Here is a 17,419-nt window from a genome sequence, read left to right as displayed (position 1 = left end):
AAAGGCAGGCCAGACTGTAAAATTATAGACGATGAAACTTAGCAGTGTGTTGTAAGCCACCTGAGGATGCGAGACTGGCCTGGTATATTACAGCTCTTTATTTTATAGGATTCAGGAAATAAAGTGGAGGAAAATGACAAACTTTCTCTGAAGGGACAGCTTTGGATATTTTTTTTTCCCGGGCAGCTAAACACATATTCGTAATGTGTTCCATCATTACACTAGAATCTTGAATTTAATAAACTTGAATTTAGTAATCTTTACAATTACAATTCAGTAATGAGAATGTGAATGTACGTCCTTGTATCCCCATAACATACTATAGGCCAAGGTCTAACCCTGTTAGTAGAGATTAATACAGCATTAAAGGAGAACACACCACTCGATATTTGAATACAGACATTGAATCAGTAAAGGTCTTGATGCAAGTCTTCTGTTGTATCTTGGAGAATGGTGCATCAAATTCGAGCTATTCAAGAGCCCTAAATTGAAAATTGGTGCTGAACAGGATTGATAAGTGTCTTCAGGTAAGTTGGAGAAGGTCAGTAGGTGGGAAAGGTCATGTAGGTGAGCATCAGGGTTTAAATATGATGTGGGCAGCTAAAGGAAGCCAGGACTAAGAAAGCTGAAGAGACTATAAGAATAATAAACTATAGAATTACTTACTTTTTAGAATTGTAAAGCTTTGGGAAAAGTATGTTAAGAGTTTTGGACAAGGTTTAGTTCTACATTTAAAACATGATGGTTGTTATCCGTGAGATCAGGGAAAACTTTAAACTCACAACCTTATGCACCCAAATTGTCCGGTGATGCCTGAGAGACGGGCTATACACTTTCTGTTGTGTATGAGAAGGGGTATTATGTTTCATAAAGTAAATAAATATTCTATTTGATTATGTTCCAACTTGAGAAGTTGCTATCTATAGGTTCAGTGTAACTTTATAGTCTCTAAACATTACCATTCATCTCAAGCTGAAGAGTTCCTCATTGCACACTCTTATTGCTTTTACACACCACTCAATAATGCCAAAAATAACCAGGAGATCGGTGTAAATCTTACTTATGAAACATTTCAGCTTGTGTTCTCCAGCCAACCTTTTTAATGACCCGGAGAAGATTTGGCTTGCATTTAAAAATAGTAAAAAAAAAAAAAAAAATCTCCACATGTCCCAACAAGACTCAACAAGGCATTACCTCAACGACAGTTCAGGATTTATTAAAATGCATTAAAGACCATTTTTCACCAAGAAAACATTAAGAACAGAAAATTGAAAAGAAAGGTATCTGAAAAAACACATGGCCTAGAAAAGTGAGTGATGATGTTGACCATTGAGAGAATGAGAGCTGACCGTTATGGTTATGAAGGCACTATTGAACATGGAGCTAGTTAGGATCTCTCTGTGTGTGTGTGTGTGTGTGTGTGTGTGTGTGTGTGTGTGTGTGTGTGTGTGTGTGTGTGTGTGTGTGTGTGTGTGTGTGTGTGTGTGTGTGTCACAGGACGGGAAATAGAGGCGCTCAGATGATTTCCAGTAAATTCTGTTCCTGGCTGTTAAACCTCTCTGTACCCAGACTCCTCTCTGAGCAGCACATCTTTACAGAAACAGTAACAAAAACACCAAAATTAAGGGGGAAACATTTAGTTCTTTTTTGTGGTTTTGGACAATCCAGAGCTGCCAACAAGCACAAGATCTCCACAAAGATCATCAAAGTGTTCAGTTAGTGTTCCTCTGAGGAGCTACAGGACCACAGTCCAAGCTAAAGGCAGACACATTCATCTTTAGACATCAGTTGTCCACGCTATTTGCACACTGATGATAATTACCCAGGTTACTTGATTTTTTTTCTTCAGTGGTCCATTGAAAATCCTTTGCCCTAAAGTTACATTGAAAAACAAACAGAAAAAAACTGGGATTGTGAAGCGCAATATTTCAAGTACTGCATCTTCTTTTCCTTCTTTTATTCCTCTCTGCACTCCAAAGATGACGATCAACGTCTACTGTATGACTTGCTTTCTCTTAGTCTGTCTGTGTAAAACAGGCATTATATACATTATTTCGGAGTTCTACTTGACCTTTTATTGGGGTATAATACTCAAGCTAAACACTGTACACGGCAATCGATTATAAAAAAAAAAACGCACAATGCCAAAGAGGAAGGGAAAAAAAAAAAAAAGAGTTGAGAATGTGTTTAATGTGCCGCTGGTGCAAATAAAGTAGCCCCGTGTTTCACCCTGTTGAGTTTCCCTTTCAATGTACCCTTTATCTCTTTTTAGGGAGTCTAAATAATTTATTTGAACCTTTTTTTGCTCGTGTGTGATTTATCCAGGCTGCCATAAAGTCTGAGAAAGAAGAGCACTGGATATCAGAGTTCCTGTACTGTATTCACCGCTCACGGGATAGTTTAAATATTCTCCATCTCTACAATAAACAGTGTTACTGTATAACGTACATACAGTAGAATTTCCACTGTACTATGACTGAGGAGGTAATAAATCACAAACAGCTCTTTTTCTATTTCCACAGACGGCATTTCCTACTCGAAGCGTTCTCTTCTCTTCTCCTTGTCCTCCTCCGTGGTGAAGATGGAAAATACAGAGGTTAAAAGTCATGGCTTCTCTCTCCTGTTTCAGTTAACCTTTGGGTAGATCTTCTCGTAGAAGAAGTTCTGCGACAGCACGAACAGCTCTCCGTCCTTCTCTCTGACACCGTGAGCACGGACGAACTGGAACTGCTCGAGCGCAAACTCGTAGAATTCGTTCTCCATCTTCCACACGTCTGACTGCTGCAGCTTGGAGATGGACTCTTTGGTCGGAGGCTTCTTCTCGCTTGTCTTCCTCAGGTGGGACTTCTTACCTACAAGACAGAGGCACTTCATTACAGTATGTTTGCACTTACACCAAGTACACAAGCACCGAGTTCAAACAGAATGTATGATTGATAACCGAGACAGAGCTCGCTGTTACATAGTGCATGTTTTAGCACATTTTACCATACAAAAATACAATGTTTTGAAGTCCACGATTTACTTTAAAATACAGTGTTCGAAATGGATTAATGGGATGGTTCAAAGAATACAGGAGAGAACGCCGGTTTTTAAAAAGCATAGTTTAATGAAAAGATTATGTTAAAAGTAGAATTTTACTAAGCAGAGCTGGAACTGCAAATGGAATTGTGTTGTTGAGTGAGACAGCTGAAGAATTCACAAATCCATGAATATAAATCACAGTAATCTTCTCTGGACCAAACTTCAACAAGCACTACAGAGAGAATTCTCTACTGCAGCTTGATAAATATTCTGCTTAACACGATGTTTGAGGAATGATTTCAACATTTGGACACAATTTTACAAGCAGACCTGACCGACTGGACAGGAGCAGACAGCGTGTCACTCTACACTGTACACTCTCTATAGGCTGTATTCTGAGCTGGCTGGATTCCAGTCGACTTCGAGTCTTATTTTTCTCTCCCAAGGCCGAAAAAACAATAGGTGCCTGTTTTGTGGTGTTCATGTTCAGTATTGAATTTCTTCGTCCTGTCATACTCCACAGTGGTAGTAGTTTTCTTCAACAATGGCCCATGTGAACTTACGTAAACATGCAGTGCATTAAGAATTTGTAGTATTTCATTATAAAATTTTACCTAGTCTACTAGGAGCAAAATATAGAAAAAACAATAGGACTAAAGCAAAACATCTAATTACAAATAAAAACAATTAAATGACGAGACAACATCGACACAGAAGACTTGATACAACGGATCTTAGGGGGTTTTTACACCTACAGTAGTCACTTCATGCGTTTTCTGTGATCAGATAGCTATCTGATGGTAAAAAGACCAGGTGTAAATGCCCTCTGAAACGCTTTCGAGACGGATATAAATCTGATCGCTCAAACCACTTCAGGATGTGGTCTGGGATGCATTTCAGATCAAACTGGACATGTGTAAATGCATGTGGTTGTTCAAGCCACATACGTCAGCGCTATACTCCTCCCAAACGGAAGTACCTGTACGTCACTCACAAGGGATCTTTCAGCAAGGTGTCTTGTCGGATCTTAAAATGCTCTGCTGCCACCAGCGAAAACGCAGCAAACAGTAAATGCTGTTTTTTGTAGTTTTTTCATCTTCTTTTTGATTGCATTCTAAAAACCGCATACACTAAAGCGTGTTCCATTTTAATTACCCCGGAAATGAGGTAAAATATATATGCATTTTGGGCGGGAGTAGAAAGATCGGATTGATATTCGATTCGCCAAGACGCATTTGTGTGGCCTAATGTAAATGTAACAGTTTTAACAAATCAGATAGCTATCGGATCAGAGAAAACACATGACGTGACCAGGTGTAAAAAGGCCCTATTAAAGACCTTCAAATTCCTGGAGAAATAGATTGGATTTAATAATGTCTATGTTTAGGGGACACTTTTATAAATAAAATAAAAATAAAAATATAAATAAATAAAAAATAAGCTATTCCATGATAAGTAAAATTTTCCATAATCTCTGAGCCTTTTTAACTTCACTTTTGACCTTCATCCAAAGGTTGGAGGAACAGTTTAAAAGAAGGAGATTAGATGATCTCAAGAATAATTAACAGACATGCCCACTGATTAAAGGAAGTCTAACAGCACAATCTCCAGAAGACGCTAATCGGTACCTACAATGCTGACCAAAAACATCACATTCAGAAATGGGGTTGATTATAAGTTTGATCATTAATATTACAATATTGTACAATATATGCTGCTATAATATGCTGCTACAACACTGTGTTCATTCTAGTATTTCTAAATATATTGTTTGAACATACAGTATTTCCACTGGTCGGCGCTGTGTCTGTTTGTTGTCTTTATTTGTATTGCCTTGTAATTTTCTTCTCTTGTCCTGCACTGTCTTGTCTGTCTTGTTTGTCTTGTCCTACACTGTTTGCACCAGGTCACACAGTTGCACTTTATGTGGCTAGGACTAACTTAATAAGTCCTTAGCCCTATCTTTGTTTTATGTAGCACCAGGGTCCTGGAGAAACGTTGTCTCATTTCACTGTGTACTGCAACCGCTATATATGGTTGAAATGACAATAAAAGCTCCTTGACTTGACTTGAATATACTGTAATACACCAAGCTGTCACCCCTGGGCTTCTAAGAAAGGACCCTCACTCACTCACTCATTTTCTACCGCTTTATCCGAACTACCTCGGGTCACGGGGACCCTGTTCCTATCTCAGGCGTCATCGGGCATCAAGGCAGGATACACCCTGGATGGAGTGCCAACCCATCACAGGGCACACACACACTCTCATTCACTCACGCATTCACACACTATGGACAATTTTTCCAGAGATGCCAATCAACCTACCATGCATGTCTGTGGACCGGGGGAGGAAACTGGAGTACCCGGAGGAAACCCCAGAGGCACTGATAAAGACTCCAAAGCACTTTTGTATGTCGCTCTGTATAAGGGCGTCTGCCAGAAACTTTAAACATAAATGTAAGTCATCTGCTTATTTTTATGAGCAGTATCCATACTTCTTAAGATGACGATGTATCTATCTAGAACAGGAGTAAACAATCTGATCCTTAAAGGGCCGTGTAGGTGCATCTGACTAGATCATCTGACTAAACAGGTGTAGCTACTGTTTGATTGGGATAAAAACCTGCACTCCCACCAGCCCTCTGAGGATAAGACCGGGCATGTTTGGTTTAGTGCAGCGTCACCTGTGCGGTAGAGATCAGTGGCTCCTCTGAAGAAACGTGGCAGTGCCGCTTCCAACATCATGATAAAGTCCTCCAGCTCCTCTGTAACTCCCACCAGCAGATACTCGTTCACCAGGTTGTACTTGGCCTGCTCCAGAGCCCAGCGACTCCCTACGTTCCTACACACACACACACACACACACAACACACACCACATAATTCACATGACATGTTAACATACAGCTGCAACTTCATACTGTACATGAATATCCACTGTAGCCTTTTAGTCACATTAATATTTTATTTGTATCGAAGTCCATTAAATGCCTTGTGCCAAAATCATTCGTTTATCAAACTATTTTTGTTCAATAATGCATGTATATAAAGCGTTTTTATTTATTTATTTATTTATTTATTTATTTATTTATTTATTTATTTTAAATGTATGTATCTGATTATGTGAAGAATTCACCATGTATGTCTGTGAATTAGCAGCTACTACAGAACCGTGTATTAACAGAAAAATTGTTTTCTTTTGTTAGTGTTGTAAGATAAGATAAGTTATACCTTTATTCGTCCCACAATGGAGACATTTCTTAAGCCTAAACTACTGCCAGAGCTGTTGGATGGCAAAATGAATCAACACCTTCTGACCAATCAGAAGCAGAAGAAAAGAAGTAAGGCATGAGGGAGAATATAAGCTCTGAGCTCTACACAAGTCAGAGTGGTGTAGCAATGATTTGGAAAATATTTTAGCAGTGGGAATTTGGAATACGCAGCTTCAAGATTCAGAGAATTCAATTCAGAATTTAATTTTATATTCTGTTCTGAACAGAAAAAGAAAATATCTGACATGTCCGGGGACTCGTCCTTCATCGTGTCTTACCTTTTATAAAGGAGAGAAAACAGCCTCAGGTGGAAAAAACCTACCAGCACTCGGAGGAATGGCCGCAAAAAAATGGGATCTGTAGCCAGAGTTTCTCTGGAGCGCAGTCAGATCCCCCTGAAGCCACACACTCATCAAACGTCTGAAAACAAAGCATGCACACGCACACACAAATGCAATGGAAAGAAAATATACGTTATAATCCTTCTCTCTTTCTGCAACATTCATGCACACAGACCGAATCGTAAAAATCCGAGACGAATCGAACCTCCCCAGAAATGACATTTTTTATTCAGACACCATCATACCACACAGCTCACACCCTCTCTAGCTGCTTTCTCTGCAGACAGAATTTAGAAAAAGTCTCTCACCTTTTTGTCTCCTTGTTTTCTCCGCCTCAGGCCGGGTCTGTAGTCGTCTCCAAAGCGCAGGAAGTAGTAGTAGGACACCAGGCGTTCAATAGGGTCACGCACTACATTAATGTAGATGGGCTTTGCTTTCACACTAAACCTGAAGCAAAAAAAATACAAAAACACAAAGAGGCACAAATCTGTTGTTGTGTGTGCTACAGTATATTAAAAATGATTTTTCATCCATTCTAATTTTCCAAGACTCTCAGCACGTAGCATGGAGATTTACACATTTATTTTCAAAACACTGTAATCATATTCGTTAATCAAAAATTTTACACTCACGTCCAACGCTGGATTAAATAAAGCAGGAGAACCTAAAACTTTTCCAAGGGTTAATAAACCTGAAGCATGTAGCACTTCATTTCAATTTCAGAAATAGCTCGTGCATCCATTAAAATAGAGATTATGTCTCAGGACTGATGGGTATATGGGGATCAGATCTAATTAGAATCCTACATCCTAACAGCATCCTTAATAGAATTGGCCTTTTATAGCTTTTATATGAGTCTCTTGAAGCTGTATACACAAATACTACTATGTATAGAGAGAGAGAGAGAGAAAGAGAGAGAGAGAGAGTAGATATTCTTGTTTGTAGACGATTTAAATTTCTTGTTTAAATTTTATAATTTATAATATATTGTTGGTTCATCCTGCACTCCTTCAACCAGCATCCAATCAAATATTCTTCAGAACACATTTGCCCCACCCCCTTTAAACCAACCCGCCTCCTCTTTTTATTTATTTATTTATTTAGCTAAACCGTTAAGAAACAAATGGAGGTGTGGCGTGGCTTGAACTCGATTTGCTGTAGTGAAATCACTCAAATCGGTGGACGAATATTTGGTATTCACCTAACTTCCTGTTTCAAAAGCAGTTAAACTGACATTCAGAATCACGTCCCTAAAGCTCTTTTATGGGCACGTTTGTGTTTAAGAATATATTTTCTTTAGAGCAACACAATGACCCAAGATCTACTGCAATGTCATAGACCAATGGAGTGAGTGCAGCAACACTAGAGTGCAACAACACTTCTGAACCACTAGAGTGCAGCAACACTCCTGAAATCAGATAACGTCTCCCATCCTGTCCCACTTCCCTTTGAGTGACTACACCACATGCAGTCACTGCTCCAACCTAGAAGCTTTTAATGATGGACATCGTGGACATGAAATATAGATGAATATCGGAATTCAGTCGTGTCTGCAGTAATAGACAGAGGACATGTCCCATAAAATTGTGGGAATTTTTTGAGCATCAGGGATCAAATTAAAGCCACGTGTGATGTTCTAGAAATCATAACATTTATCACTAAGTTTTTAGAAGCTGTATGATGGAATACTTACTTGGAGAAATCCAGGTATGCTACATGTCCGTGGTAAAACCCTGGTTTCATCTCATTCCAGGAAGTCACGTTCCGAACAAACCTCACCTGCAAAACACACCAACTCACAGATAAGTACAGACACACACACACACACACACACACACACACACACACACACACACACACACACACACACACACACACACACACACACACACACACACACACACACACACACACACACACACACACACACACACACACACACACACACACACACACACACACACACTCCAGAAGAAACTTCACACACCCTCACACCAGAGGTGGGAGTAAGTCAGACATGTGCAAGTTACAAGTAAGTCTAAAGTCATGAATGTCAAGTCAAAGTCAAGTCGAGTCTTTTTTTAATATTTGTCAAGCAAGTCTCAAGTCTCAAAGTCAAATCATATGACTCGAGTCCCCCATCTCTGCCTCACACACACCACACCTTCTCTCTCTCTGATCCACAGCGTCTCAGCTCAGTGAACAGCTCAGGGAGTGTGGAGACAAAGTCGACTGAATATTACTTCAGCAAAGCCAAGCGCTAATGACACCTTTCTTCTCTCCATCACAGACGCTTATTTTCTGTGTTAGGGACAGAGGTGACAGGAATACTAATGCTCGTACACGCACACACACATGCTCACTACAAAAAAACACACCCAGACACACACCACACAAACGCACCCAGACACACACGCACCCAGACACACACATCCCCAGACACATGCACATGCTCACCACACAAAGACACAAACACACCAAGACACACTCCAGAAAAAGGATCCAGACACACACACACATGCAGACACATGCATGCACACACCACACAAATGCGCCCAGACACACGTATGCAGACACACGCACACATACCACTCAAACGCACCCAGACACACACTCACATGCCCACCACACATGCACCCAGACCTGCTCACACATACGTGCACACACACGTACAGTATGCACAAACACACATATGGACACACGCACGCACACCCTGACAGAGAGACAACCACACACAAGTTCACATGCCCAGACACAACCACAAATACGCACGCATGCACATTCTCTCTCTCTCACACACAGACAGACATGTACAGACACAGACATTAACACACCCAGATGCACAACCTGCAGACACACATGCCCACCCAGACACATACAGATGTTTCTCAGTCTCTCTTTACTTTTTAAGAAATCATATTCCAAAACTTTTCAGCGACTTAAATCTTTGACATCGGGCACAGGTGGTCACCGTTCACTTACATCCTGCAAAAGTTTTAACATCTTATGTAATTAGAAAATCCCAAAGAAGCAATTTAAAAGGTACATATTTCCAGCATCTCACTAATACCTCCAGTAAAGTCCAACAAACTGGTCTCAATCCCAAGATGTGTGGGGATGTGAAAGCTCAGTGGTTAATGTATTTGACCACTGATCAGAAGGTTGTGGCTCAAACCCCAGTGCCACCTGAGCAAGGATTTTAACCCTCAATTGCTCAGCTGTATAAGTGAGATAAATGTAAGTCACTCTGGATAGAATAAATGAATCCTCACTGCAATACGAAGCATTAAAAAAAGGAGATTTAGGGACAATGAAATAGAAGAAACAACAGCTATGCGTGCTCTCTGTCGGCCAGCATGCAAGAGGTAGACAAGTGTCCCTGCACATTAAAAAAGCTCTATACTAATAAAAAATTGTAGCGGATCTGTGCAGCTGCTGCTGCCTCTCCATTAAACAGCAGCCCTTTCATGCTGTACGCCTGCTTTCCCAGGCTCTTTATTCACCATGGAGATGGAATCAGTGATGAGAAATGTGTGACAGCGGCTGAGACAAAGAGACGACCGCACTCGTGTGACCCATCGCTGCTGAACATGACACACAGTCAAATACATTCCCATCCTGGGAATACAAGCTCCTGACTGTGACTACATAACTGCTCACTGACCCACCTGACACGCTTACCTACACCACTCTGACCTCTGTGATGATTAATATATTTCCACCCTCATCACTAGCTATATACTTTATATACGCTCTATATACACTAGAATGATATTTTACTGCTGGCTTGCTCAATGGGGGTTTAGGCACTGATGTCTAAAGCTGTCATGCAGTGACAACATCACTAAAATGAAAATCCTAGCAGGCAGAGGGGGGAAAAAATCCCTTAAAAACCCTGGTGTGCTGTACTGTACACTGCTGGATGAGATTTCTCCCATAGATACATGCTAAGCAACAGAAAAAAATGAGTGCGGTAATGTTTATGACGCCATTCCTCCATGTAGTATCTACCAATGAGACCATAATCCCAAGTACTACTGGCTCACAAATTCAGACGTTAACAAATCATTGATCATCCACTTAAACTCGGCAAAACCAAAACTACGGACTAAAAAGAATTGTTAGTCCATCATCCTGTTATCCACTTGATCTTGTTCTAGTGTCTATATTGCTGTAGCTAGGCACCAAGAAATTGTTGAACTGTAGAGATTTGGCTTCTCTCTACCCCGATTCTAAAGACATACTCGGGTATTCCACTCGATGTACCACTCAACAAACTATGAAGCTGAGGCAGCTGTTCTAACTTCTATAGGAGGTTTAGTTTGAAGTGTAAAATTAACTCCACTCGTGTTTACCCTCCTTTATCTGGCCATGTTTCAGAACAATGCATCAACACCTGTACAACACACGGCTCCCTCTATATAAAGACTGGTTTCCTAATAATCTAGCAGGTGCGAGCTTTATAAATATATGGTGGCCCATTTAGCTTCTCATGCACTTTTGCTCACCAGCCTTGGCACTGTTAAGTCACATTCATATAAATTAGGAGGTAACAATGTGTTCTGTCTACATGTTTAAATTATTCTTCTGAGAAATATTAGGCCAGCTACCATATAGCAATCTTATTTCTCGGTCTTTCATTAGTTTTGCTCAGAATGAAAAAAAACTCTATTGAAACAAAAGGTGTATGTTGTATTTTTATTCAGCAACAATGACCAACACTGACCTCCCAAAACTTTCTGCTGTGCATGCTTTATCTCTGGTAGAAATGCTGACCTAAATTTATTTCCCCATTCTCCTAAATCTGAGCCCTGGTGAACATGAAATGCTCACACACCAAATCTGAGCTGAGATGGTAAGAAATCTTGGTATAGTAGCATTTTGCTTCTATATTCATATTCAGCATTCTATTCATTTCCCATCTATTCATTTGCTTTAAGTAAACACAATTAGGAAGGATACTAAAAAAGTTTTTAAAAAATCACAATATAAGTAGAAACCTGAACACACGGATATCAAAATATTTGTTGAACTGTATTTTGCACTTTGTACAGCTTAGGAATTTGTACAAATCTAGTTCAAGTAAAAAGACAATACCACAAACACAAATTGATAGTTTAAGATCTTCCCACACACTCTAGAATAACTTTTAAACCCAGATAATCCACAGATTAAATGCTGTAGAATACAAGCATGTCTGCAAAATGTCTCACAGACTAAATGTTGTCTAAACTAAACCCCATGCTTCAACTGGATTGACCTGTTCATCTTGATGAGGTTCTTCAAGCAGCCTTTAGTTAGTGGGGCTTTGTGCCAGAAGGATGGGGTCAGAGCACATGGTCAGCCATGATACAGTGACCCTGTAGCAGTGAGGGTTAAGGGCCTTTCTCAAGGGCCCAATGGTGGCAGCGCTAGGGCTTAAACCCTGATCAACAACCCAGCAGCTTAACCACTTTAGCCACCATCTAGTACCCCTTTAGTCTACTACCTTTTCTATACATCTGGGCATGTAGTAGCTTATTGCTTAAAGTGTTGGGCTACCAATAGGAAGGTTGTGAGTTTGATCCCAGGTCCATCAAGCAAGGACCTTAACCCTCTATTACTCAGTTGTATATAAATGAGATGATACATGAGTCGCTCGGTATAAGGGCGTCTGCCAAATGATATAAACATATATTATCTATTTATTCTCCAATTGCAATGTTCGACTATGTTTTCTCTATATGCCATATTTGTTCCATATTATAATATATTATTTGTATTTGTCTCATTTTTTCCTTTTACCTTGGTGTTAATTAGCTCTATTTGTTTTGTATCTACAGTAGGAGTGTCGTAAAAACCATTTCACTACAAGTGGAAGTTTGTATGATTGTTAAGCATTGTGTGACAAATAAAATTTGAATATGGTATGATAAGCATACAACACACTTTGGTATTTGGGATGACGCTGTTTAAGAAAAGAAAGTCAATCTGCATCCATTTGCTAGTTTTATATTGAAATGATTTTTGTACACTATTTAGCATGTTTAGCTTGATTATATCGGCTCTGTGTTAGCTAGCTAGATGTAGTCTGCCATTTCCCCTTCTAACATTAGCTCTGTTTTTGATTTCATTCATTAGCTTTGTTCGAGTAATTTCTCGTCTGATATTAGTCAATTTGTGAGTAATATTTTCTGCTCTTCCATTAACTTTGTTTGGGTACTTTTCCTGCTCAAACATTAGCTTTGTTTGAGTTTTTTTCCTGCTCTAACATTAGCTTTGTTTGGGTATTTTCTGTCATTTAATATTAGCTTTGTTTGGGTATTTTTATCTCCTTTAACATTAGCTCTGTTTTGGGTATTTTTCCTGTTCTAACATTAGCTTTATTTTGCTATTTTCTATTATCAAGGCCGTTGGTTTTCAGGTTTATTCGCTTATTTTGTGACTGAGGAGAATCATTAGCAGGAAGCAGGGAGGATCATGTTGAGGAAATCTGGTGGTTTTATTTATTGTAAATAATTTGTAGCATAAAACTGTATTTTGTCTATGTATTATTAAACAGAGTAATTAATCTGTGGTGATTGTTTTATTACTTCTTTGGGTATGGGAAAGTACACAATTGTTATGATTACTACTAGTATTATTATTATTATTATAATTAAAGATTTATATTAGTTTTAATATTAAGATTAATATTATTACAGTTTTCTTACATTAAAAATCTCACTTCCGTTTGTCCTTGCCACTGATATCAGAGTTGCAGCTCTCAACCGCAGACTGTCACACTGTCACAAAGCAGCTTCACAGAACTCTGAGTCTAGCTTTAAATCCCTTGTGAAAAGGCCAGAGGCAACAGTGGCGGGAAAAAACTCCATTAGACAGAATAAGGCAGGAACCTTGAGAGAACAGCGGGATTCTGAGTCACAAAGGACATAGACAATGCTCAGAGTCTTTAATGTTTAAGAAATTTGCATCCTAACCTGATCCTGCAGGGACATGACTGGATTGTTCTTGGTGGTATTGATATGCAGAACGTGGTAGCGGTTCTTTGCACAGAGGTCGTAGGCGATGTTTGTGAAGGACGTGCTGCCAGTTTTGGGCACACGGTTGTAGATGATGAGCAAATCATCGCTTTCAGAGAGCGCAGGGGATTCACGAACTGTGTCATGATTCTGTCTCTGCTCCACCTCACGAAGCTCGAACCTGGCCATAGTGCGCTCTGAGAGAGAGAGAGAGAGAGAGAGAGAGAGAGAGAGAGAGAGAGAGAGAGAGAGAGAGAGAGAGAGAGAGAGAGAGAGAGAGAGAGAGAGAGAGAGAGAAGGGAATTTAGTTTAGTTTAATTTAGACTTTTTTAGTTTAGTTCACAAATCCATCAAAACATCACCAGTTTATGCAATTAAACTGAAATATACACATAATAAAAGCAGTAGAAGTCGTTTCTGCTGTAGTACTACACTCTAGTGTTGATGTGATACATTAATGTCACAATAACTGTCGAGGCCAGCATTCTGGTAAGGCTGATTGTTGCTACCTCACAACTCTACAAACCCGAGCTCAGGACTGTCTTACTGTCACAAGTTCTCCCAAGTCAGTCTGGGTTCCTCTGGTTCTCAGGTTTCCTCCCATCTCCCAAAAACATGCTGTGAGATGGATTAATGCCTCTAAATTGCTCCTAGATGTGAAGGAGTATACGTGTGATCTCCTGCACTGAATGAGAGACCCTTCCAGAGAATATTCCTGTCTCACCTCAAACCCAATGGACATCTTTAGGATGAACGCTAGGACGTCTGACATCACTATTCTTACTGATGTTCTAGTGGCTGAATGGGCAGAAAGCACCACAGACATGCTCTAAAATCCAGTGGGAAGCCTTCAGTCTGGAGTGCAGGTTATTATAACCGAAAAGTGAGGATGAGAATAAAATAGGATGTTCAAAATGTACATACGAGTGTGATGCCCATGGAGCCACAGACTTTTAGCTATAGAGTGTATACGTAGACCTTCTGGGTGTTAAGTGTAATGTATGTAGGCCGCTTTTGATTAAATATTTTTGGACGTTTAATAACAAGGTTTAGCCATATAATGAGTTGAAGAGAGTAGATCTTATTACAATTTGAGCCCATCCCATCACAGTTCAGGTCTGTCATTCATGCCTAATAAGTCAACAGAACAGCACCATGTCTCGTGTGTCTGCATGTAGGTGCTGACTGTGGGGAAAAAAGGGTTGAGGCTCGGTGACACCTATTATCAAAAAGTTTGAGTAAAGCTGCAATAAAGCATAGCTAGTGAGAGTTCACTAACTTCAGTTAATGCTTTGTTTTGCATGACATGTTTTGCAGGGGTTCTAAGATGACTTTTGACAGAAAAAAGGAAACATAAAGACTTGGATACAGGGTACAAAAAGGAACAATGATAGTGCAAGTAAAGGCAAGAACACAAGTATTAAAGAATGAAAGCAAGCGTGAGAACACAGGCTATAAATCCGCAGAGGCTTTAGGTGTGTTAAAGACTTCCCCCAGGCATCTTCACCCACTGCTTTAAAGAAATCTTACTCACAGAGCAGTGGAGAGATGAAAAGCAACAGTAATAGAAAAAAAAAACACTAAAAAAATCAAGCAGCTGGGTTTAGAGATAGACCACAACCCTCTACATTGGCTAGTAACACCACCGCTTTGCTTTTTTGGACTTCAGAACATGTTCTATTGCAGTATAGTCTTTCAATTCCCATGATGCTTTGTGTCTTTAACACACACTTACACTCTCTCCATGTCACACACACTCACTGTCTCACACACAGACACACACACACAGACATACACAGTCACTGTCTCACACACAGACACACACTCACACTCTCTCCCTCTCACACACTCACTGTCTCACACACACACACACACACACACACACACACACACACACACACACACACACACACACACACACACACACACACACACACACACACACACTCACTTTATCTCTCACACACATGCACGCACTCTCGCTTCCTCACTCACTTTCTCACTCACTCACTCACTCACTGTCACACACTTACTCACACACACTCTCTCACACACACACACACACACACACACACACACACACACACACACACACACACACACACACACACACACACACACACACACACACACAAACACACACACACACACACACACACACACACACACACACACACACACACACAGACAAAGATGCACCTTTACAACCCAAAAAAGAAAAAGAAATTCTGACATGGTTCACCGATGATTAATCATGTCTAATGTCTAGTATTCCCATTAAGGATGCCCATTAAACCCTTTAAACATCGTTTCTCTGAAATTAATGGGCCTAATACAGCGTGATCGCATCATTCCTGGATTTAGCAGACTACTGCTGCTTTTCAGAAGTGCATGAGGAAAGTGCAGCTCTCATATTTTAAACAGCAGATTTTAATATCCTGTTGAAGCCATTGCTGCTCTTCTGTAGACTTGAATTAGAAACTAAACGTAAATGTACGCTAGACACTAGTTCAAGGTTTGCACTCCTTTGCAGAAACATACACATTTTTAAAATGTCAATATAATCAATCAACACAGATTCATTAGTAGTACTTCTGGAAAATACACGAGGATTTCTTTGAATAGCAAAAAAAAAAAAAAAGGATTGTGCTGGTTTAAAAATTGGCGCACCTATAATGAGACAAGAAACAAGTAATCTATATCCCAGACTAGGGTAAGTGAATACTGTAGCTGTAGATCATCAGGATCATCTGTTCTGCATAGACACTCAGTGCTCTTGTTTTTCAGTGAACCATATAAATCAGATCAATCCATCCAGTCTTTACATCACTTATACTACTGAGAGGAGCCAATCCCAGGAGACTCAGGGCACAAGGCAGGTTACAGGTCTATCTCAGGGCACAATCTCTCGCACTCACACACTATGGACAATATTAGCTTATGGATGGAATGTATTTATTGCATGTATTTTAATAGCTATAAATTCTTGATTTAATATTATGTAATTTCTGTTTTAACTTTACAAGCCTAATCAGGGACAAGGGTTGCAAATTAGTCATGGCTATAATCCTGTATGCATGGCATCTACTTTGTATTTTATAAAACAATGTTTTATGCATTTGTCCCTGTCAAATAAACATCAATAATAATAATAATATAGAGATGCCAGACAGCCTAAAACACATATCTTTGTACTGTAGGAGGAAACTAGAGGAAGCCACAGAGGCATAGGGAGAACATGCAATTACCACACACATGGCGGGAGTTGAACCCTCAACCACGGTGGTGTGAGGAAAACATGCTTACCAACGGGATAACGGTTAAGTCTGAACTTTTGTTTAAAAGTATGGCTGCATTGAAACTTGTGAGTACAGATATTCTAAGCAGAGAAAGCAGGATTTAGCAACCAACAAAACCAGATTATTGCATTTCATTAGAATAATCTACAAGACATCATGCCTTAAAACCGCAACACAGATGTTCTTTTAAGCCGTTTTCCTCGCTGAGCCAAAGTAAAGAAGCATCACAAGGGTGAGAACACTTGAGCCAGGCTTTATCTTGTTCTGAACAATTTCTCCTTATCCTGCCATAATTTGGAAACAGTGGTGATGAGAGCTTTGTGTCACACAAACATTTTGACACCCAGATTCTTCCTGCTAAAAATGAACGATCTTACTCACTTGTAATTAGGTGCGTTCCTGCGAACATGCAAACTTGTTTACTCGCTTATTAATTGCTGGAATTTGCGTCACATCAGAATGATCGTTCTATCTTCACAAC

General features: G+C 39.8%; 1 protein-coding gene across 2 annotated transcripts in view; it reads right to left on the bottom strand.

Moving 5' to 3' along the window:
* Positions 1-1,195: 1,195 nt before the first annotated feature.
* The window catches only part of hs2st1b (heparan sulfate 2-O-sulfotransferase 1b), an 83,327-nt gene continuing 67,103 nt past the window's right edge, over positions 1,196-17,419 (bottom strand). For both annotated transcript variants that reach the window (XM_027146734.2, XM_047814188.1), the window contains 6 exons: positions 13,598-13,836; positions 8,332-8,417; positions 6,947-7,085; positions 6,620-6,717; positions 5,711-5,868; positions 1,196-2,852 (listed from right to left, as the gene is read on the bottom strand). In XM_027146734.2, coding sequence (XP_027002535.1) covers positions 2,626-2,852; positions 5,711-5,868; positions 6,620-6,717; positions 6,947-7,085; positions 8,332-8,417; positions 13,598-13,836 — 947 coding nt within the window. In that variant the 3' untranslated portion in view covers positions 1,196-2,625. The remainder of the gene's footprint in view (positions 2,853-5,710; positions 5,869-6,619; positions 6,718-6,946; positions 7,086-8,331; positions 8,418-13,597; positions 13,837-17,419) is intronic.

The sequence above is a fragment of the Tachysurus fulvidraco genome, chromosome 5 (genome assembly GCF_022655615.1).
Source record: "Tachysurus fulvidraco isolate hzauxx_2018 chromosome 5, HZAU_PFXX_2.0, whole genome shotgun sequence".
Lineage (NCBI taxonomy): Eukaryota > Metazoa > Chordata > Actinopteri > Siluriformes > Bagridae > Tachysurus > Tachysurus fulvidraco.
Note: the sequence above shows the minus strand (reverse complement) of the source record. Positions and strands in the feature narration are given on the sequence as shown.